This window comes from Zonotrichia albicollis, chromosome 10 (genome assembly GCF_047830755.1).
Source record: "Zonotrichia albicollis isolate bZonAlb1 chromosome 10, bZonAlb1.hap1, whole genome shotgun sequence".
In the NCBI taxonomy this organism is placed as follows: domain Eukaryota; kingdom Metazoa; phylum Chordata; class Aves; order Passeriformes; family Passerellidae; genus Zonotrichia; species Zonotrichia albicollis.
This window is the reverse complement of record NC_133828.1, coordinates 32,614,171-32,637,458: the sequence shown is the minus strand read 5'-3', so window position 1 is coordinate 32,637,458 and position 23,288 is coordinate 32,614,171. Positions and strand designations below refer to the sequence as shown.

At 41.5% G+C, this 23,288-nt stretch overlaps 1 protein-coding gene across 1 annotated transcript; it reads right to left on the bottom strand.

Moving 5' to 3' along the window:
• Positions 1 to 5,211: 5,211 nt before the first annotated feature.
• ERCC3 (ERCC excision repair 3, TFIIH core complex helicase subunit) lies at positions 5,212 to 23,241 on the bottom strand. The gene is made up of 15 exons (XM_005485187.4): positions 23,101 to 23,241; positions 22,810 to 23,015; positions 21,629 to 21,865; positions 20,953 to 21,002; positions 19,913 to 20,048; positions 19,540 to 19,704; positions 18,367 to 18,571; positions 17,061 to 17,375; positions 15,759 to 15,943; positions 13,061 to 13,263; positions 9,499 to 9,595; positions 9,193 to 9,310; positions 8,449 to 8,567; positions 6,475 to 6,627; positions 5,212 to 6,118 (listed from the first exon to the last, which is right to left on the bottom strand). Exons 1-15 carry the CDS (start codon positions 23,192 to 23,194, stop codon positions 5,984 to 5,986), a joined length of 2,418 nt encoding a protein of 805 aa, XP_005485244.2. The 5' UTR covers positions 23,195 to 23,241; the 3' UTR covers positions 5,212 to 5,983.
• Positions 23,242 to 23,288: the final 47 nt, after the last annotated feature.

The following is a 23,288-nucleotide window of genomic DNA, read 5'->3' as shown; positions in this document are numbered from 1 at the left end:
TACCTCACATTTCAGGCAGCCAAGGCATTGCAAGATGTTACATACTTGCTATCACTGAGCTTTGCAAGAACAGGTTTGAGAACATCATCAGGGAACCTCTGAAGTTCTCCCTCCTACATTTCTACGAAGTGTAGCTACATCACTTCTTTGATATACATCTAAAGATGCTTGGAGAGAGACAGTTGCACAGATTTTTAAAATTATCTTAACATTGTAATTTCTAGATTGCTGGAGAGAATACGTGCACCCTTCCTAGAAACTCCTGCTCACAGCTATCAGTATAGTTGATTTATTATTTTAGTTTGAAGTCATACATGGTTAAGGTAAAGCATCTGCTGCTGTTAATATGATAGGGACATAAACTTAGATACATTATGCTGTAAAGGTTACAGTTTTGCAACTGGTAGTAGCTTTCTCTAAGGGTACCTTTTTCCAATTTCCATAAATGGAATTCTCCATTATTTTGCCCTGTTACCCTTTTCCCATGAAAATCATTGTAGGACATATTGTTTCTAGCCACTTGAAAAAGCCTAATTAGATTTATCCTTTAAGTACTTCACCAGAACAGTACCTGCTTTCCTTCTGAGGAATTTCTGGAGGTGGCAGTAGTCCCAGCATAGGAACTAAGGGTGTATAGCCCCGCCTGCACTCAGTTTCTTCTCAGTTTCCTTATTGTTAGATTTCTGTTTGTTTGCAATAAAATGGTCTGAAACACAGACCCCATTTTAAAAAACCAACATGTAAACACTCAGAGAATCTGCAACTTCAGTGAAACAGGGAGCTCACCTGGTGCAGCCCATAAACAGCTGCAGACCTTCAGATCTCATTACCGGCAAACCTCAGCAAATCTTTAGCATTTTAAAGAAAGAGTGGAATGTGCCTTTTGAGAGGAGTCCCGAGCCAGGAGTGTCTGTGAGACACCTCCCTTACTGCTTACCATCTTGTAATTTTATTACAAGGAGACATCAGGGTTTGATAAGCAAGGCCAAAACCACACCATCCTGAAGAATTTCCAGAGTACATTACAGGCAATGGCAGAGTGTAAAAAAAAATAAATTAAGAAAGCACAAAGTGGCAGTGCACTAATGATGAAAATTGCCAAATTTCTTTGATGTAACAGATTTAAAGGGGTGTGTAAAGGTGCCATTATGCAAATCTATATAGAGTACCTTTCTTGCACAAATGGAGATGAATAGATTGACATCCACAGAAACAATTTTTTTGTAGTGCAGGTGGTGCCCAGAGGTATGTCTGATGACCAGTGGGCCAAAAATGTTTGTAAGCAATAGATAATTCTAGGCAGTTTGCCAGAGGGAGTAGAAATTCAGAGCCACTAACAGATGCAGCTCTGGTGCATTGTTAAAACCTTGCTCTACAATAATCATCAGCAATACCATAGCAACCCATCAGTGCAGATACAAGTTTCTTTTTCTATATAAACTGTACAAAAAGAACACTCCAGACAACAAAAGCCAAATTGTAAGGTGGTTCAATAGCTGAATACAGGAAGGGAATGTTTATGAATGTGAGTGAATACATGTGGGCTACCACAACATGGAATGTGTAATTAAACCATTCACTTCTCTTTGCTGTGCCAGATCGTAATTGTGTGGTTCTGTTTGACTTTCAAATTAAGAGTTTCAGTGTACATAAGTGCCACTAATGTTCCTGCTTTACTGACACACTTCACATCCTTACTGCTGCAGAATCTGAGTTGGAGATCAAACTTGCAAAACTGCAGAATGTTCAGCTCAACATTATGAGGAAACACCAAAATTTATGTGACAAGAGATGGATGAAACTGAAAAAACTTTCCTAGAATAGACTTGAAAAAGAGAAAGGAAGAGTAAAGGAAAGGAGCCAACAAACATTTGAAAGAGCAGCAGAGGATGAAATGTTTAGAGGGCAGCCTAAAATGGTGGAGGGGTTGGCTTTGTCTGGTCCCGTTTTCCTCCCAAATATGAACACAGACTTATTTCAGGTAACAGAAGTCCAGCAGTAGTGCCACAGAATTCCCAGGAATGATGGTGAGTATAGCAGCCATTATACAAAACCTCCTTCCAATTCCACATAAAGCCACCAAGCCATAAAGAAGGGAGGAGTTATGCCATCAGCACAAACCAACCAAAACACATTTATGTGACTTAAAAGATAAATATTTTCTCCTACTTGTACAACCTACCAGTATATATATTTATCAGACATCTTAACACTGACTCAGAAACATACTCAGAGTCCTTTAAATTTAAACAATGATGTTTGTCCTAGCCTGTTGGTCCTTGGAGTCTGAAAATATGTTTTATGTAACCAGTCAGTTGGGAGTTTTGTTATTTCAAACAAGTTGGAGCACATGCCCCTTCACAGCAAACATGCTTCAGTTTTAGTTAACTTTTGCTAGGTAATGGGATCACAGTATAAACTAAACTTGGCTTATTGATAATTTAGATTATGTATTATTTTTGGATAATTTGTCTTCAAATCCACAGTCCTGCTGTTCTCTCAGTCTAAACCCCCACAATGGTCTGATTAATTGTACTTTGTCACCTTCGTTTAGTTATTTCTAAATCCAATTTAAACTTGCCCTCCTCTTTGCAGGAACTCTGACAAAGTTCAGTCAAAGATCTTTGTGTCAATAACATTGGTATTCAGAGTCAATGGTTAAATTATCATCTTACCAGGAATTCTGTTTTTAGAATTATTCTCACCTTTTAACAGTCTTGGCTATATCTGGTTTGTAATTATTTGAAGATATTTTTATTACATCCAGTATAATAAATATTGTACTGTATATTTAACATATCTTTTGAAATAGCTACAAGTATAAATAATTTATAAGTATAATGTATGGACATAAAAGATTTTATAGGAGGCATTTAACTTTGCCCAACATTTTCAGCTAGGACTACACAGATACGCTCTTCAGAACATTTGCAAAGAAAAGCTGAAAAAGGGTTGCATTGTCAGAAATTAAACAAAAAATTTCAGGGTAGTTTAAAACATTTTCACTAAAAAAGCCCTACAGTTAGTCATAATTGTTTGCCTTTTGTGACTGTCCTCAAGCACATCTTCTGAAAGATCCTTTCAGGTTGTGAAGCCACTTCTTTGGAATTTTAAATGCTCTCTAAATTCCTGTTTTGTCCTGAAAATAGGACAAATCTGAACTTCACGGGTTAAATACTAATTAAAAATTGTAGAAAAAGAAGGTATGAGAACAAGCAAGCCAATGCTGCTGTGACACTGTTCAGTCCTTGATAAAAACCCATGAATCAACTGTAAAGAATTCAGTTCTACCTGCAGACTTCTCACAGATTGAGATCCTTGCCCTGTGCCTCCCAGGGCATATGCCACTAAGTTATACTGAGAACCACTTGCCTTGAAGTGCAGTTTTAAAACATGTAAAGTATGGCATTACGAAAAATGGGCATCAGGAGGGCATAAGGAGACACAGAAACAGAAACTGGCTGTAGTCTGGTGCTTGGGTGAGCACTGTGAAATTGCCACCCCATCATCACTGCACTTTTAGTCTAGAATGCCATTTTAATGAGCAACAGCAGCACCCTTCAAGCATTATCTTCGTATGGACACTTCCTGGTTTGCCACAAGAAGGAAGGGCACAGAAACACAAGCTTCAGTGTTGCAGCCCATCGGAAACACAAACAGCAAATACTAAAAAAGACAATTCCTGAAGAACATTAAGTCTCCTCAGTATGGAATTCAGACCAAGGAGGAGACCAGGGAGCAGGGGCCAGCAAGGAAACCTGAATGACATCCAAGAAAATCACACCTCCTCTCTCCACAGACTTCCAAGAAATAATTTACTTACCCCTGAGTTCACCTGCCTCTGGCATCAGTCATAATCTGAATCACACTTCTGCCACAGTCTGTTCTTCTGTGGACAACTGAGTTTCCTGGAGGGCTGGGATTACAGATCTGGAGCTGTCTGTGACCCTTGGGTGCATTGCCAGAGTGCAGCAATGCAGCTGTGGTGAGTAAATGCACCAGTCTGCCACTTGCTGCTGCAGCCTGGAGTACGAGCAGGCAGTAATTACTGCACTTTACCTTATCAAGGTCATGAATTCTAAAGAGTGAATACCAAGATGCTATCACTGATGCATGGAGTCATTCATACCTTGTAAAATTATTATGCTTGATGCTGAATGTACTGCATCCCACACACATTACTTAGAGGAGTGACATCATTAGTCACGATTTACCGCACACGAACTACTGCACTCCTAAATCCAACTACTACTAGTGATTCCACAATTACAGGAATCAGCATTAAGCCATTTGCATTTAGTAGGTTGTTGTGAGTTTTTTCAAGTTTATGAAGGGTGGAGAATTGTTTCAAAGCAATTCATTAAGCTCTTTAAAAGAGAATTATGCACAGGCCCCTCCCATGATACTAAATTACCATTTTGCTACTAGCTGTTGCCATTAGAGCTGGTCCAAACTACTATCAGAAGTAAATAATGCTTTAAAATGGGGAGAGGAAATCAGTACCAGAATACTGCACAATTATCTCTTCCATATAAGCTACTCCAGCACTGCCATGGCTGGTTTCAGGTTGAGGCAGAAGACACAGCATGAGAGAAAGAATCAAATGTTACAGGGTAAGGCTCAGAGCCTAAACAAAGTTTAAACTGAGGCAGATCAGTTCCCTTTCTAAAAATTACCTGATTCTGATACAGAGACCAAAACCAAGCACCATCTGTCCTCAATTATTAAAGGCTTCCAATATTTCTACATTCTCAATTTGTGAATTCCTGCTAATAAGAAAGAAAATTCAGTATTCTTGTGAAGCACATTTGTCATAGCTGTACCATGCATGCTCCTTCCAGTATGGTAAACGTTTATACAAACCTATTTTGAACCAACAGAGGTCGTTCCTAAAGCTCTACAAACAACCAGGGAAATAACACCTCTTAACACAACAGCAAGTAGCGTGTTACATTATTAAACAGGTGTTACTTAAAGCATTAAAAAGCATTCTTCTGCCACAAACCACCAACATTTCCCTATTGCTTTCTAGAATTATAATGCAGCCTTCTTTAAAAAAAAGAAACTCAGGAATCTTTCTTTCACACATTCTTCCAACTCACCTTGTGAGAAGTCAAAATGCTTTTTGATTCAGTAATAACCTCTGTGGTGACAGTGCACTGTTTAGCAGTTATGAAGGTTTTATTGCATGGTTAATAAATAGAATATAAATAACAAGAGAAATAGCTTTTATTTGAGCAACTTCTCAAGAGTAGCAAGAAAAATTAGGAAAACGAGCACAGAATTCCTTTGTATTTACTACTAATGCTGTCCTTGAGTTTACTTTGGTGACAGTCTCTTTTTCTTCTTGTCTTCAAACTCTAAAGTATTTCTGACCTATTTGTTAGAATTTTAATACAGGTAAAGTCACAAGTATAAATTAGCTCTCAGTTTAAAAATATAATGTAAAGTGCTCCTCTCAGGATTTGTTCAGCTCACTGAATGATTTTATTTAAGCATTTTGAGAAACAGTATATTGTTGAGCAGACACAAGAATCAGATAAATAATATCTCAAACATCAGTACAAACTTCATTTACAAAACCTTTTCAGGACTCTTCTGAAAAAGGATCTTCAGCTGATAAAAATAAAATCTATTAATTACCCTGAAAACCAGACAAGTACTTCTCTTGAATGAAGTGGCCCATATGCTTCTGCCCTCCAGCCATGAGGAAATGAGGGCATAAGACAAGGAGCACAGTGCCACACAAAAAAGCATGTGCTGTGACATATTTGTATCTTCAAGTTCCTAAAAATATTTTCGTGGTAAGATTTAGTTCCTTCTTTGCTTTCCCATTCACCTACAAGAGCACATACATTGCTATGTAAATATGTGGCTGTACAGAAGCACATAAAGAGTCAGTTAGAGGACGTGTCACAAATTCCAGCTCCATCTCTGCAGTGACAGAACACGGGTGACACTCCAAGGAGCTGCCTGTGAGGGGTCACTTGCGGAAGCGCTTGAACAGGGGGTGGATGTGCTTGTTGGAGGACGCCTTGCTCCGCGACGAGTGGTACTCCATGTACACCGTGTCGTCGGCCCCGGACATGGAGCTCATGGTGCCGGCACGGCGCGACACCTGCACGACAAGGAGCACACACTCTTGCTTAGGGTGGCGTCAGAGGCTTAAAATGTTTGCATTGCATGTGACTTAAAAATATTTACTTCAAATCTGTAACGATAGATCTGTTACCTTCTCCTTCAAATATGATGGAGAAGGACACAAATTCCATGTCGAATTTTTTCTGAGTGCCCAACAAGTGAATTATTCCAACAGCTAAAGGCTAATACAGATTAAAAAAACAAATCTGTTCTCTAATGTTTCACAAAAATACCAGGCCATCAATGACAACATCACATTTAGAATTGGATGGAAATAAAACAGCCCAGTTCTGTCCCACCTGTGGTCACCCTTTTCAAAGAATTCTTCATTACCTGAGTTGACTTTGAACCATACTCTCCAGCAACTACTTCCTCCTCAGCATCCAGGTCAGATGCTTGCAGGACTTTCTGGAGAAGCTGCTGCTGTTCTTCTTTGGTTGAAAAGGAAAGTTCTTCTTCTTCCATACCTGCCAGCTTTGTGATTACCTAAGAAACAAAGCACACTATAAGGTGAGGGCTCCTTCTCCTCACTGTTAGCTATTCAAAACCAAGACAAGTATTTCTGATTCCATATCCTGTTGGAACTGCCTTCAACTTTGATCACTGGTTGGAACAACCTCACACTACAGATAGCACAGATACATACAAAATCTTGCTGAGTGATGTATATCTACATACACTCACAGCTCTTGTTATATTCTGGCTGGAAATGCAAAAAACAAATCTTTGGGGGGGGAAAAAGGGAAAGAAGAAAGAAAAGCTCTGGGCAGAGCATGTCAGCTAAACATTGCTTATAGCAGCTTGACCAAGAACCTGACCAAAGCACATATAACTCAGACATTTATTCAACTTCCTGCAAGGTTGATGTCATGCTGTAGGCTCTAGATTTGTCTAGTTTAAGAACCAGTATTTTATATTTGGCAAAAATAATCCAGTAGGTCTGCAGAGACTTAGAATTTTAGCAAGAAGCATTCAGGACAATGGGGAAAAGCTCCTAACAAATTGAGATGTACAGCTGTTGGGAGACAGTGCAGCAACCTGCAGCAGAGCATCAGTCACAGAGCAAAAGGACTCTTCCAGCCTTTGAGTACTTCAACACTGGGTAACTTCAGTTAGGTTTGTTCTCCTTGGAAGTGTCAGTAACTCATGTGGTAACTCTGGGTGCAGGGCACATGTGACCTACTGGCAATGCAGTGCCATGGCCTCCAGCAGCTGACAAAGCTCCTCTTCTGAAGAACTGAAAGATCTCAAGCTTCTGTTATAAAGATTTGCAACAGGCAGCTTACTTTCTTAACCCAGAGGTATTTTGAAAATGTCACATTTGACATGGTTTTGAGAAAGACATTCTATTCAACCATTGATTATGTAGTGTTTCCCCTCATCTTTTCTGCTTACCTCTTGAGTCAATACAATTAGAAACTAATTACCTCAGCAGTCTGGGTTGGAGCAGATCACAAAAACACTGTAAATAAAGTTTAAGGTAAAAGGAAATCCATATTAGCTGCCAAGTACCATTTTTCAAAAATGGGGCAGGGAAACACTGGAATGAATAATCAGTGCTGTGGGCTGTTATTTGTGGGAATATCTAGTCTGAAAAAGGATGTTTTCCTGAGAAAATGTCCAAGCTCAAAGAATCCATTAATGGAAGGAATCAGTCCAGCATGGCTAAAGGAACACCATGGTACTCCTTGTTTATTTAGGAGTATATGTGCTATGGTCATTTCAAAAATAAAGAAAAAGGAGTCACAAAAATCCATTTTAAATTGTATTTGCCTGTTTCCAGCTCTGGTTGCAAAACAGTGCTAGCATGATTCATAGAATGGAAAGAATTCCCACTGCCTCATCTTTTAAGCTGTCCAACTGATGCTCTGTTTAAAAGTTACCCCTAATTCTTTAATATACAGAATTCTTCTGCAACTGGTTTAAAATTTAGTATATCCTACATTTAGTCTCTAAAATAAAAAAAAATACAGTAGCAAAGGCAACTGATTAGCTAACCAAAAAAACCCAGCTAGCAGTGCACTCCAAGCAGAAAACTGTAATAAGGCTGATATTTAAGAAGCAAAGACAAGCTTTGGATTGAGCAAAAACGTATTCCTCCAGTTATCTTTTGGCTAAAAGGCAAAGAATGAACCTATTGAAAGATGGCAAGAAGAAAGTAAGTCCTAAACAAAAAGTGAAAAGAAAAACCTTCATTAATGCATTCCACAACCAGAATTCTCAAGTACTGGACCAAATACTACCACTAAACAATACGAAAATTACATTCTTAGTCCTCAAGTATAATAAATAGGAGGAGCAAGTTACCTTGAAGCTATAACCTTGATCTACAAGAAACCGTTGTCGTTTTGTTGAATATGCCATTTCCTGAGTGTCTTGGGATACAAGGGAATAAAAAAAGGCATTGTACTCCTCTGCAACCATGCCTAAGAGACAAAAGCACTCAGTGAATAGTTTCATTTGGAACACTGCAACAAAGAACAACCACAGAATAAACACTGAAAACAGGTACTTAAGTAACTTGTCTCCACAAAATTGTTTTAAAATATTAATATATATAAAATATACAAACTGCTTGTATTAAAATAAGTATTTACAGAGCTTAAGTCTGAGTAGGAAGTATTTTAGCAGTAATTGTTCTAAACAAAAAAAAAATTCCTTTGGCCATGTTTTACAAAAACACACTAGTCAAAAACCAAATCCAATTTTTAAAAGCAAGTAATCTACAGTGTCAAAAATGTGATTTCTAGAGGCTTGCTTCTTAGAAAAATACTGTTTTCCTACACAAACAATTGCATGTTTAAGAAAATATCAAGGAATGAAAAAGTGAGAGAATTGCCATAGAAAGTCAGTTTTCTTTGTCCTTTAGAAGTTTTCTCATCACTAAGTTTACTGACCCAGAAGATGAGTAATTTTTATTCACTGGTATATAGGTATATTCTCTTTGACTAAAACCTAAGGACAGTATAAGGAAGCCTCATGAACATCCAGTTTCCCCTGCTCCAGGTTGCTGTGATCCAAGACCCAGAGCCCAAGCACCACCTCCTTTACCTTTCTTGGCTCTCAGCACTCGGCCCAGCCTTTGAGCCTCCTGCCTCCGTGAGCCCCCGTGGGATGAGATCTGGATGAGAACATTGGCCTCTGGCAGATCAAAGGACGTGTCCCCTACCTGCAACAGAGCAGCACCCCTGAGCACTCTCTTATTTCCACATCTCCTCAGCCAACACCAAAGCCAAAGCACAGCTTTCTTCGTGAGCTGTGATATGCAGATGTCAAATGCACACCAGGCATGGGCAGCTGACTCTTAAAGCTGACTCCAAAGATAGGCACAAGGACACAGTGAATGTACTCCCTCACCTTGGAAATGAAAATAGTGTTGATTTTTGGATTGTGCTTGAAGTTCTGTAGAATTTGCATTCTTTCCCCTTGTGCAGTAGGACCATAGATATAGGGTCTGAAAAGAACACAACATATACAAGTAAAATAAATTGAAGATTTCTCACTCATTTCTTATGAGGTACCATAGGAAGGAGTGCAGGACATCTTTGAGCAGAAATTAAAACAAAGCAGATTTTGGTACAGATATCAGTTTACTTCTATCTTGTTTGACTCTTTATGGCAGCTGCCCAGGGGTTTGTGGAACCCTCTGCAGCAGCCCAGTCAGCCAGAAAGAAATTCTGACAGTTACAAATGCTTTGCAATTACGTGCACCAATGAAGCTGCATATCAACAGACTGAATACATTGGCTAAGCCTACATGAAAGACTGAAGGCAGCTGTTAAAGACATTTTTTTCCTCAAATGTACTGAGTTAGCACATTTACAGCTGCAACCTTTGCTTTCTGTTTAAACACTTGAAAATACAGGCTTTTCTATCAAGGATATGCTGGGTGTCACAAATGGGCTGCTGGGTGTTGTTCTGGGAAAATGATTTCTGCTTTTGAGACTAACCCTCTAATACCTTCTAATACCTTCTGGGCTTACTGAAATGATGCAAAGGCCTCAAACATTTCATGAGCAGCTCACAGGGCATTTCACCTATGGTTTCTGATGTCTGACAATGAATTACATGGAACATTTAATGTTTCAATCCCAAAGGCTCACACAAACTCAGTCACTCACAGACTTCATGAGTAACTTGGACTGCTGTGAATTTTCCAGTGTCTGGCTGTTTTACTTCTGCCTAACCAGAGTTAAAAAAACAAAAAGTTAAGAGCAAAGCCCACACAAAAACAGTGAGCTGCATGCAGGATAGCACTGCCATTGCTTTGTCATCTGTTGTACTACTTTTCCAAATTAAGGTTACCAAAGCATCTCCAAACAATAGGAGTTAAATTTTCCAATTACCATTTTGCTCACAATTCCATAAATTATTTCTAACACATGGAACTAAGCTCAAATTTTCCATTTAATATTGCACATAGATCATGGCTGAACATAAATATGGCAGTGCATGGTCTTAGGTTTTCTCTTCTTATCAACTAATCACTGACTCCTCTTGCTTTCTTTGCTACAAACTTTATTCTAGGGTTTTTTACCAAACAATCATAGTAATCTCTAATCTAATTCTCCTATTTAATGTATTTAAGCAGACTTTTAGAAAAAAAAAAACAGATAAAAAATGAAACTAGCAAATGAATCAATTCTGAAAAAATATCTTCATTATTCAATTAGTAATATTCAGTAATACCTTAAGTCTTATTTCAAATTTCATGTATTATTTAAATTGTGAAATTAAATGGCAGATTTAAACTGAAACTAAATTTTTGAGCCTTCCTTTCCTTAAGACCAAAGAAGGCATTCAAATACATTTTGTATTAAGAACAGAATCCTGAACTCCTGCCTATCAATCCTTCATTTCAGCTTGCCCAGATCCTACTTGACAGTGATTCACTGGCATTCCTGAGAACTTTTCTGAATCTAGAACATTAAGTGCTAAATGGATTCTTTTTTTAACGACTCATTTTCCTCACTGCGAAAAGACATTTGAGGGATTTGCAAAGACAGATTCCTCTGCCATTAACTGACATAACTGATAAAACCACAGAGGCACAGTCCTTCAGAAACAGTGATTTAAACATATTCCTAACACCAGTGAAACCAGGCAGTACATGAGCTATTCTGGATGACAGAATCATGACAGAGGGAAAGCTGGCTGAGCAAATCTGGATTCTCTGGCCCCAAAAATTGCCGACAAAGTAATTCCTGTCATGTGCATGGTCTTTCCCACTACCAAGGGCAAGGGCGTTAAGGGAGGAGCCAGCAGAGGCAGCCAGACCGTGGCCACCTCTCCCCCCATGGGGGAGCCCACCCAGCCCACAGGCTCCTGTCAGGCGATGAGAAGGGCACTGCGAGCTGTGCTCCTGCTGGGCACAGCCACAGCACTCCTGCTGGACACACAGCCACAGCACTCCTGCTGGACACACAGCCACAGCACTCCTGCTGGACACACGGGGCTGCTCTCTCCTGCTGGACACACAGCCACAGCACTCCTGCCCTACCCATGGGGCTGCTCTCTCCTCCACACACAGAGTTCCTGCCCTACACAAACTAACAGTTCCCTTTGGTTTAGCCTGCTCACAGCAAAAAACCTCCAGCTAAAACAAACCTCACCTTTGTCCAGCACAGCAAGCCTGTGCTTTCTTTCTAACAGTGACAGCTGGATAACCTGGAGCTCCATAAGTGATGTGAGAAACACAGAATTCCCTCTAGAACATAAAAAGGGGCCACCTACTATTTCTTCAACTGGTTTTCCTGCCACGCTTCCACAGCATCTACCCCACTTACAACTGCTGTGCCCCAGAGCATCCCCTGCCCCCCAGCATTGCCTGTGCTAAAGGCTTTGTCTGTGCCACACTGAACACTGCTAGAGACATTCCAGAGGCATCATTACAGCTAATCTCTGTCCAGACAGATTAAAAAACTGATGAAAGAGACCACGGGTGTTGGAATTCATCCAACACCATTAGCTCTGCTTGCTATTTGATGTCACAGCATGCCAGCACCACACGGCCCCTTAACATGCAGTCAGAACTGACCATGAATTTTGGAAAGTGTAAGGCTTGTTTGTGGTTTTGCTAAGGAATACTGCTGAAATTCCTAGACATGAAATCATACACCATCAAAATGCCCCACAGCTTCCAGCAAGCAAGGCATTATTTGGCCTTATCAAAGAAAGGATGAGGCCAGCTTATAAGGTTATGTTCCCCAAAAATTGCTCTATGCCTGATCCTGTTAAACTCTCCCTGACCATCCCTCTCCAAATCCTACCAACAGACTGATGCTGACCCCTCATTAAACCCTGTTTGCACAACATCCCATAACTGCACTCATGTTACAGTCATTTAAGGTAATCACGGAGCTCTAGGGAGAAATGTCCTTTAATTTATTAAACAATTACTGCACTTCTAGGCAGTGCACTAGTACAGCACAAATACCAAAAAAGCCTCTCTTAGTTTTTTTAGACAAGGGTAAGAACTTTTGAAAACCTGAAGAAGTCGTCCCTGGGTTTCAGAACACCCTGAAAAATCCAGAGAGTATATATTTGAAAACCTTTCTCTCAGAGAGATAGGGAAAGCTACCATCCATTAAAGAAACAGTTCTAGCAATATTTCCAAAACCCCCTCATTTTTCCATTGGATTTTAGTAATTAAAATAAAATAAAAATACTAAATCTTTCACAAAATCCTGGATGTAAACTTTTCTGAAACAAATGCCAAACAGAGACTCTTTTCAAACACCAAAATCATGCTGCAGTGCCAGTAAGGTCCATCCAAAAATACCCTCCCGAGCTTTTTATGCAGGAGGAATGGAGTTACAGCATTACATAAAATATCAAAGACTACTGAAAGCTGTGAGATTGCAAGGAAATTGTCATGGAAGGAGGAAAACAACAGTGCCATCACTGGCTGAACACTTACTTCCCAAGTCTGACTGCATATTCCTTCAGTGCAAACACGTTGTCAGCAAAGACGATGATTTTATCATTCCGTCGCTCATGAAACTTAATCAGGAACTGACAGGCTCTGAATTTATTTGGGTTCATGGTGTAGAGCAATATCCTTTTCTTTGTTTTAATAGCTACATATTCTCTGTAAAATTCAGGTGACATTGGGCACCATACCTACAATTACAAAACACATACACAAGGTAACACTCCATTATTTACTTATTTAATCCCAGTGGGAGTTGAAAACATATTGGGGGCTGGTAATGCATTAGGACTTTCTGTATAGGGCAGGTTACACATGTAAACACAGTCATTTCTGTACCAAAAGGAAAGCTATCAGTCACTGAAGTCTCCTGCATCACTAAAATCTGTTTTTACAAAATGCTTTGGCATTGAGATCCATGACAGAAATAGGCAGTAGAACTGGAACAAGACTGAAAGACAGTTACTTCATGTTCACACTTAAATAATTTACTAAATACTACTATTTCCTACAAAGCAGTAATTAAGGGAATGAACTGTGTAGTCTCCCACTCACAGCAGTCAAAGCTTTTTCCCATAAAGACTCATTTTCATCCATATTCTGAAAGCTGAGACATGTTTTGTCTTCATTACAGAACAAACTCACCCATCTTTCTCCATATATCCACAGCTATTGAGTCTAGAATTTCCAAAACACTAGGCCTGATTAGAAGTTTTCAACAGACAATAACATCACCCCAGGACACCTAAGCAACTCTTCTATTATGTAAACAACAACCATAGTACTTCAACAAGCCTAGGTTTATTTTTTCTACTGTAGCATGAAAAAAGAAGAAATTATCTAGTTTAAGCCAATGAAGTGACACTATTGATAACATCTGACACTATCCATAGGGGATATAATTTGGGAAACATTCACTCTGCTGTACACGAGTTATTCCCTCATATCCATTGCACAATAGAAATTAACAAACTACCACAGAGAAAAGCCTCTTTCATAACCACCATTCAGCTAAGGAAGTTTATGACAATTTAGAGGAGTTTATTTAAACAACATTAATTGTTCTGTACTGATAAGACCTAATTTTTTGTTTCAAAGTATTTTTTCCAGTGACTTAAATGCCAGATGATGCTTTCATTATCCTCTGACTACATTAAAATAAATTCATGCACTGAATAGGCTCTGTTGTTATTGTGTGCTGTCTACATGAAATACTTAAAACTCTTGAACCAGAAGACAATTACATCAAAGTGACAATGAGATACAAATACTGAATATTTTACTGTGGTAAAAATTTTCATCTATTGCTCAATGCCTCTGACTGCACGGCAAACACATGTATTTTGTATTTTCATTTTACATTTTGCAAGACAGGCACTCCAAGCCAAAGACTTAGTATGCCTGCTCAGAAAGGGATTATTTGTAAATTACAAAACTCGTAAAAAACAGGTAAAGAGCAGGTTTGTTGTCTTTTTTAGAACTTTGTGTAACTTTTTAAACTGTGCTCATTTTTCTCTTTTAGAGCAGGGAAAGAGCAACACCTTCAATAACCACGACCTGCCCTATGAGACATCAGCACTGCCCTCTCCAGCCACCTGGGAAGAACTGCACTTGAAGAGTGAGCCAGACACCTTTCCTGGCTGAGGGGAATAAACCAAGTTGATTAATAGTGCTACTCCTCAAGGCAATCCAAACAAATATCCAAAGCAGTTGTGCACATACTGGACTCAACATTGGGCTTTTTCTTCTTTACTTCTGGTAGAGGCATCAAATGTTAGTTCAAAACACTGGCCTAAGGAATAGAAACTTGCAGAATTTCCCCATCATTCACAATAAAAGGTAGACCATGCTTCATTTTTAATGACTAAAGGGCAGTTCAGGGACTGAGAATTTTGCTTAGCAGAACTAACCAAAGTTCCTAAATGCAAACCTGAATTTGAGGACTGGTTACTCCCCTTCAACGTTTATTTTCTAGGTGCTTTTCACTTGCATTCTATGAGTTCAAAGCAGTGGTTTTTTTCCCTTCTACAACCTCCAGTTTGCACAGTGTTCAAAAGGAGAACAGCTGACCTACATTTGCATATTTTATTCCAGTACCAGAGCTAGGGAGAACTGCATGAAATTAGCAAGACAGGCTTAAAATAAACCACCACAACAATAACAACAACACAAAGACAAAAAAACCCAAACTCTACCATAATGCATTGCAGCTGCTAAAACTTTACTTCCATTCAACAGGAGACCAAATAAGTTCATGAAAAAGCAATCCCCTAATGCTTACAGGGAAACACTGTAAATAACAGCTTGGAAAAAGTTATACTCTTCCCTAAGTATCTTCCATGTCAATTATCAGAGATAATACACTGAATTAGGCTTTCCAGAAAGATTACTTTAACATTCTAATGTGCCTGTATGAAAGATTTTCACCTCTTTTGATACCAGACTTACCTCTCATCCATATGCTGGAAAGAACAGAGATCACATTTGTATACTAGAAAGAATGGTGAGACCCAGTCCTACCTTTTTAAGTTTCACCCTCATATGCTCAGGCTTGAAATAAGCAGGTGTTTTCTTAAGTGTTTTAAAATTTCTGTCATCATTCTTTTTTATAAAAGCTGCAAGAATTTTTCTCAACTTTATAAGCATACTAAATAAACACTAAGAGTACCAAAAAGCAGAGCATCACCTCAGCACACTGGACTTTAGCAATGTAGCCATTGTTCTGCAGCTCCATCCAGTTGGCTTCATAGAGCTTTGGTCCAATCAGGAAGTTCAGGTCAACAATTTTATCATCTTCTCTGACCAGGGTAGCAGTCAGCCCCAGTTTACAGTGAGCTTGGACAATAGTGAGCACACGTCTGAACATTTTTGCTAAAAAATCCAAGACGAATTGTTTGTTAACTTTCCTGAATGGTTTCAGAAGATAAATACTGCAACCTTTAAAAGACATTTTCATCAACTCCTGAGCATAAGGCAAGCACAGCATTGGGGAATTGTACCCCATTGCGCACACACTCCTAAAAACTCAGTGTTACAGCAAAACTGCACAGTGATTGCAGCTTTACTTTGCATTGTCAAGTACACTCTGAAAAATCTCAGTAAACCTTTTGTATTATTTTCCATTCCCCAAGAGAAAATTAATATATGCACAGGTTACATGCTTTGGTTTGGGTTCCTAGCAAGAACTATGACACAAGGATTCTTGGCCGTCTGCCACATTCAGGACATGCAGGATATGGCAGAATTACTCATCTTTAGTATTGCTAGAAATCACAGAGGACTTGCTGTACCTTCATTTCTATGAAACCAAGCAAGAACAAATGACAGAACAGTGCCAGTATGCTACTTTGATAAAATGGCAATTAATCACCAAGGTCTACTTCTGTAGACACCAAAATATATTCAAATAAGAATAAGGAAGAACAGCTAACAGAATCTTGGGTGTTTTTTTAGCCAGGATTATTCCACAGACACTTTAATAGCACATTATTGCTTTCCAGGAGTACGGATCTCAATTACATGGCAATTTCAAAGACAGCAGTTATTTCTGGATGTTAATCACTATGGTTACTCATAGGCATTAAAAGCTGGCCTGCAGTGCCACTGCATCTAGGAGAAGAAGGCAGATGAATTCCTCTCCTGTTCAATTATGTCTACAGCAAAATTATGCAAAGGTAATTCAGGTATTTTAAGAGCACTTTATCAACCTACATGGAGGAACTTTTACTTTACACTGCTATTAGAGAAAACACAGTGTCTAATTTGAAGGGTTCAGAAAACTAGTGGTCAGTTAAACTATGTAGTATCAGAGGGGAAAAAAGGAAAAAAAAAAGTAGAATTAGGCAGTTTACTTGTTCCAAACCCCTAAGCCATGGGTTTATTCACTACATTAATCATGACAAGAACAGCAAAAAACCACCACTTCTACAAGAAGAGAAGGACATTAACAATGTGTGCAACATGGAAGGTTTGCACACCTTTTCCTTACCAGGAATGGTATGGACTTCATCCAGTATCATAAGGCCCCACTCTTGACTTTTAAGCCACTCCATTACTCTTTCTGCTTCCCAAGACCTTTTTGTCGTGTGCCCCAACATGGAGTAGGTGCTGATGGCAACAGAGCAGCCAATGGGCTTGTCTTTGGCATCAGAGGTGAAGCGGCAGATCTGGCTGTCGTCGATGGTGGACCACATCTTGAACTGGGCCTTCCACTGCTCCACCGACACGGCGGAATTGCCGAGCACCAGGCAGCGCTTGCGCACGGTGCACGCCGCCGTCACCCCCACCAGGGACTTGCCAGCACCTGCAGGCAGCAGCAGTGACACTCGTTAGGCATCTCTCAGACACCACGGGAGCGGGAGGAAACAAAGCCAAAGAGCAAAGGAAAATCTTGAGAGGATATGAAATCATGCAAAGGGAATTTCTTTGTTGTTTCTTTGCTACAATAGTCATAAAGAGATCAAGTACTCGCTTCTTAAAAGTGCAGCTGGATTATCTACAGGACACAACTGTATTTCCTCAAGAAAATAATGCAAACAATGGCTTTGACAATTAGAAGCAATCATTTTAATGCTTTTTAATTTCAAAAGAATGTTAAATTAGAGGTGGCTACAGAAAGCTTCCCTAGGGCTGCTTCTATTCCTCTGTCTCTGCCATACATTCCATCAGGGAGCAAATCCTTAAATCTTCCCATCCTTCACACTTCTCCCAGCATCCCTCACACATTCTCAGGCTCTCATCACAGGTCCCATGTGCCCCCTCCTCCCCCAATACTGAGGGCATTGGCACACAGCCCCCTGTTTGCTCCTTCTTCCCCTGTTTTCTGTAGGCTGTCCCAGATTTCTGGCTGCCCTCATTTCTTCCTCAAACTCTCCTGCCCAGCACCTGTACACTCAAGATCTTTCCTTCCTTGGACACGCCTTTATGCCACCTCTGTATTCCCAGCTCCCCCCAGTTCGCCCATTCCCATTCAAGGAACAAATTCCAATGCCAACAGCTTTCCATTTCACAGGAAGATGAGCAGAGGTGGCAGAGGGCACAGCAGAAGCAGGACTGGCACTGTGAAGGCACCACGGCTGCTCCCCAGCCCCTGCCAGGACACCGACAGCTCTGTGACCCGGCTCTCCCTCAGCACAGCCTCACCACCAGCTCAATAAAAGCCACCAGGACTCTGCACACTGGGACCAGAACAGTCCCTGCTGCAGCCTGAAATCCAGGCAGCTGTCACCTTTGGAATTTTCTTTACTACAGGCAAATACAAAACAAATTGTCTAAGCACCAACACAGAAACTTACCACACGGCAAGACAATAACACCAGACCTGGCGCGTCCATTCCCAAACATCTTCCTTAGGCTTTTCTCTTGATAAGGCCTGAGGACTGCAGTAGGTTTCAGATCTATATTGATATCAGGATTCACAGAATCATTTCTGAAATCATACTCTGCTAGTAAGGGGTACTCCAAATGGATACAACGCTTCTGAAGTTCTTCAATCATCTCCTGAAGAGGAAACAAAGCTTCAGTTGATAAATTCTCCACATCTGAGTTAATTTCTTTTCCCTAAAAACAACTAGATTACATAGTACCAAGTGAAGTTACATTTATTTTTTATGCTTATGAAGTCTTATTCTGGAAACTTTACCAGTGATTATCCCAGCCCACAAAACACTTTGAACAACAGTAAAATCAGAGAGGGCTCTTTAGGCAGACAGAAAAACATGACACATTCAGCTCAGATTGCTGCTGGCCTAGCAATGACTAAACTACACCCTGAAGTCCTGCAACGAAGAGTTCAGTAACAGACAGGAAAGGTTCTCTGCTTTACACAAAGCTGCACATCTGTTACCCTGAAAACCTCCATGACCTGTATGGAAGTTCTTCCAAGACAATGACAGGCTGAATCAGTCACCAAGAGGTTGTTGGTTCGGGTTGGCTTTTTCCAAATAACCAAAACAGCAACTAAGTTATCCTTTTCTAAATTCCTTTTTCCCCTACTAAGGCATCATTAGAATCACCAAGTCCAAAACCAAGTTGAGAAGTTCTGTGGAAGCTCTCTAAAGGTCAAACAAGGACTGTGCTCCAACCTCCAGCTCCCCTTCTCAAGTGATGAAATTGGAACCAGCAAGAAAGTGTTCCTTCTGCAACCATGAATTACAAACCAAAAGCAGGAGAGAAAAAAAATAAGCTCTCTGAAAGCAGCCTCCACTGAATTCTCATCTTGAACTAAGTAATACTCAGCCACATGTGATGGGGACCTCCCTAAGTCCCTGGAGCCTCTTGGGCCTGTGAGCACTGTGCTCTGCAGGCAGGGAAAGAACACCCACACTGCCACTCTCTAAGATTCTAAACTTTGGAAGGTAAAAGGAAAGAAATGTTAATGACTTCCAGTGATCTCCTCTACCAAACAAAGAGCCACAGTCGTTCCTAGTAAGTTCTCATGCTTATGTGCTTCTGTGCAAGATTCATACCTGCTTGACTTCAAAAGACACCGTCTGCGTTTCCTCCTCCTCCTCCTCATCTTTGTCCATCTGTTCATAAAACTCAAATAAGTCAGCTGGGACATCTGGCTTATTCTGAGCATCTGTTGCCTGTGAAGTTGATGGACCAAGGCCACCTTCACTAGATTTGGAAATCTGAAATAGAGGAACATGAATTTTCACCATAAGTTTCATTAGAGACACACTCTGGCTCCCCTCTTCCCCCCAAATTCGGGCTCATTAAAGAGGCAGAGTTTGTTACTGGCAAATGCAGCTGATGCAACAACAAAACAACAGCAACTCCAAACTACTCAAGAGTTTACCTCCAGTCAGTGCAGTAATTTTAGACTATGGCTGGACATACCGCTGATTTACTTGTGAATGTCTCTGTAATCAGCTCTGTCTCTTCACCCTCAGCATTTCTCAGGCGACATTCTTTAATTACATGGTCTTGCAGAAGCTGCTGAATGACATCAGGGTGGGTACTTTCCACAAAATACCTACAATGAAAGAATAAAGGAAAACATTTTTATGAATTCATCAATTGAATAATTCACAGGAAGAGTGGCATAGATGCATAACTAGATGCACGCTCAAGCATCCAGTCTTGGGGTGCTAATTTAAAAATAAAGATGTTATGACAATCAAAACTTTTAACAGATGCCTCACACCAAAAGCATCATGTACTGTGCAGTCATCCCTCCTTACTCAAATGTTCTCTAACCTGAGTGGCAAACTCCAGCAGAAATGCCCACACAGATCTCTCACATACACATCTTATTTGTGACACAGGAAATGAAGTAAATTGATTTGACTGAACTGAGGTGAGTTTGTGAAAACACCAAATGTACTGTTTTCAATACCTGTCCACATCACCACAAAAGCCCAAAAGACAAAACCCCAAACTTCCAAAACAAACCACCTAAAAATTTAAAACTGATGCATCCTGGAGATTCCTCAGTGATGACGCTGGTTGGAGATCACAGTTAGAATATGTGCTGACTTCTCCAGACCCCTTCCCGCATTATCCTCTAGCTTTAAAACAAATCAGATCCAACACCAACACAAGCACCCATCTCTTGCCACTGGATTTACTTATCTTTCCCAAATGATTTGAAAACTTCAAAAGACATATTACAAGTCCAAGCAATAAACCAACTACAATATCAAGTTTGCAACCTACTTTTAAAAATGTGATAACAACCAGCACTAGCTCAGGGCAGCCAAACACAATTTGTCAGCTAACGTATTAAATATTCCCAAAAGCTGTGAAAGTGATGCCTGAGAGCTGCTACACTCAGCTGGCAGCTGTGAGAGTGCAGAGCTCCTGAGAGCACTCACTCCCTCCCTCCTGTGCATTTGGAGGGTTTGCTGCCACAAGAAGCCAAGGAAGAAGCCACTCACCTGTTATGTTTCAGAACCAGCTTCACCTTCCCATAGCTGACGGTGCACAGCTACAAAGAGAGCAGTCATCAGGAACATGCAAAAGAGAGATTCCATGTTTAGGACCAAACACTGCAATGGCTTTAGGTCTTTGTGGGCAAGCACCTTACCGCAAAACATTTACTTGCACTGCTGTTATGCTCATGGAACAAACCTGAAAAGCTATTTTCAGAAGATGCTCACATCATCTCACACAGGAGATCAGGCACAGATACTCACTTTTTATACCTCATCTCAAACTGTTTCCAAGACTGTGAGAACACACTCGCAGGATAAGGCAGGCTGTCTTATAGTCCCACACTATTACAGACTGCTTCCTACATTCTCAGTTTTCCTCCAGAGCAAATCTGAGGAAACTTTCCCCATGTACAAGTTGTACTGGCTGAAATTATCTACATAGATGTTTAAATGTACTTTTTATAAACTCCACGAAGGCTATATTACAAAAATAGTATGTGTGCAGCAATATCCTATGCAAAAAGACAGAAAAAAAATTCTCTTGAAACAATGACAGAAGAATAAGACAGTTAAAAGTGATGAATGATTAAAAAATAATAAATCAATTAGGCAGAGGCAGCAGGAAAGGAATTCCTTAGTAGAAACAGAGGTATTTCCAATGCCAGTAGAATAGCCTTACCTTGATAAACTGAATTATTCCATCTGGGACACCAGTCTTGCTGAGTTTCTGCAAATACTCAGTGATGTCACTTGTCTGCAAGCCCACACTCACAGCAGCATAGAGAGAGTAAGCAGTCAGCTTGTACTCGTGAATATGGGTGGGTCTGCACACAGGCTCAGCAATGGCAACCAGAAAGTCCTGGGCATATTTGTAAACTGGAGAAAAGGCTTCCAAAAATATATGGCCATCGGGAGCCTAGAGAAATAAACAAATGCTGAAGGCACAACACTGTTAGTTGTACTGAATTTCATAATGAAGTTAAAAGAAAAGGAATAGACATGTAACTTTTGTCTTCTAAAAATGGTCCAGGAATTAATTTATCCATGTTCCTTCCATGGCTCTGTGAGTAAACCCCACCCAGATCAATAAAGTTTTTCCAGACTGACACGCTGGGGGTATTCCTTCTTTTTTAATGCTACAGAAATTGCTTGAGTAGAGGAAAGCTTCCAGCCCCATTCCCCTGGAACAACAAAACTGCTTGCTCATTTTACACAGAATAAATGAATACATGAATGAAAGGCAGCACTCGCGTGTCACAGCCCCAGGTGCCTGTACAGCACCTGGTGACAGGCACCGTGCAGAAGTTGGCTCGGAAACCACCTCTGCCCTAGATGGTGCACACTGGCAAGTTTACTGACATCCCTTTCAAAGGGCACAGAAAACAAACGGCACCAGTTACAGATGATGAGGCCAGCCCGTCTTAAAGCCGTTTCACTGCAACACACAAATCCTGCTATTGTATTATTGCAGTGACAGATCCCTCTCGTGTCACCAGGCAACGCGCTGCTCTACAGCTCTCCCCGAGACGTCTGGCTGAGCTGCGGCTGTGCCCGGTCCGCAGCACCCGGACCAGCGGGGACCCCGCCTGGAGGCTGCCGCGGCTGCAGCGATCCCCTGGGCACCGCCGGGGCTGCAGCAATCAATCCCCTGGGCACTGCCGGGGCTCCTGTCCCCGCACGGCATCCAACCCCGCTCCAGGCGCGCCCGAGGCTCTCCGCCCTGCGCTCCCCGCCTGACTCCGCAGCAGTCCCGGTTTCTCCCCCTGCCCAGCCCTGTCCGTGTCCCGCAGCGATCCCGGCCCCGGCACGTCCCACCCCGGGGCACCCGGCGGCAGCGGCCCCGCCGCTCCCCGCACGCACCACCCAGAGGGGCCGGGAGCTGTGGTCGGCCTTCAGCGGCATCTGCAGCCGGTAGTCCTTGGCGCCGTACTCGTCCACCTTGGTGCCGCTCTCCTCCACCTGCTTCCCCGCCGCCGACGGCACCGCCTCCTGCGGCTCCTTCCCGGCACCTTCGTCCTCATCGTCTTCGTCGTCATCGTAATGGCGCTTCTTGGATTTCTTCTTATCTGGGAGCAGAGCGGGAGCCGTGACTGAGCCGCCCCAGGTCCGCCCTCCCCGGCCCGGCCCGCGCCGCTCCCCGGCCCCGCTCACCGCGCTCCTTCCTGCCCATGGCCGCCGCGCGCAGCGCTGCGCCCGCCCGCGCGTCACTTCCGCAGGGCAGCGCCGCGAGGGGCGGAGACACCATCGTCTCTCTGTTCCCCGGCCGCCCCCGCCGCGGGGAGACGCGCGGGCGGGCGCGGGGCGGGGCCTCGGATACGGGGGGCAGCCACACCCCGAGC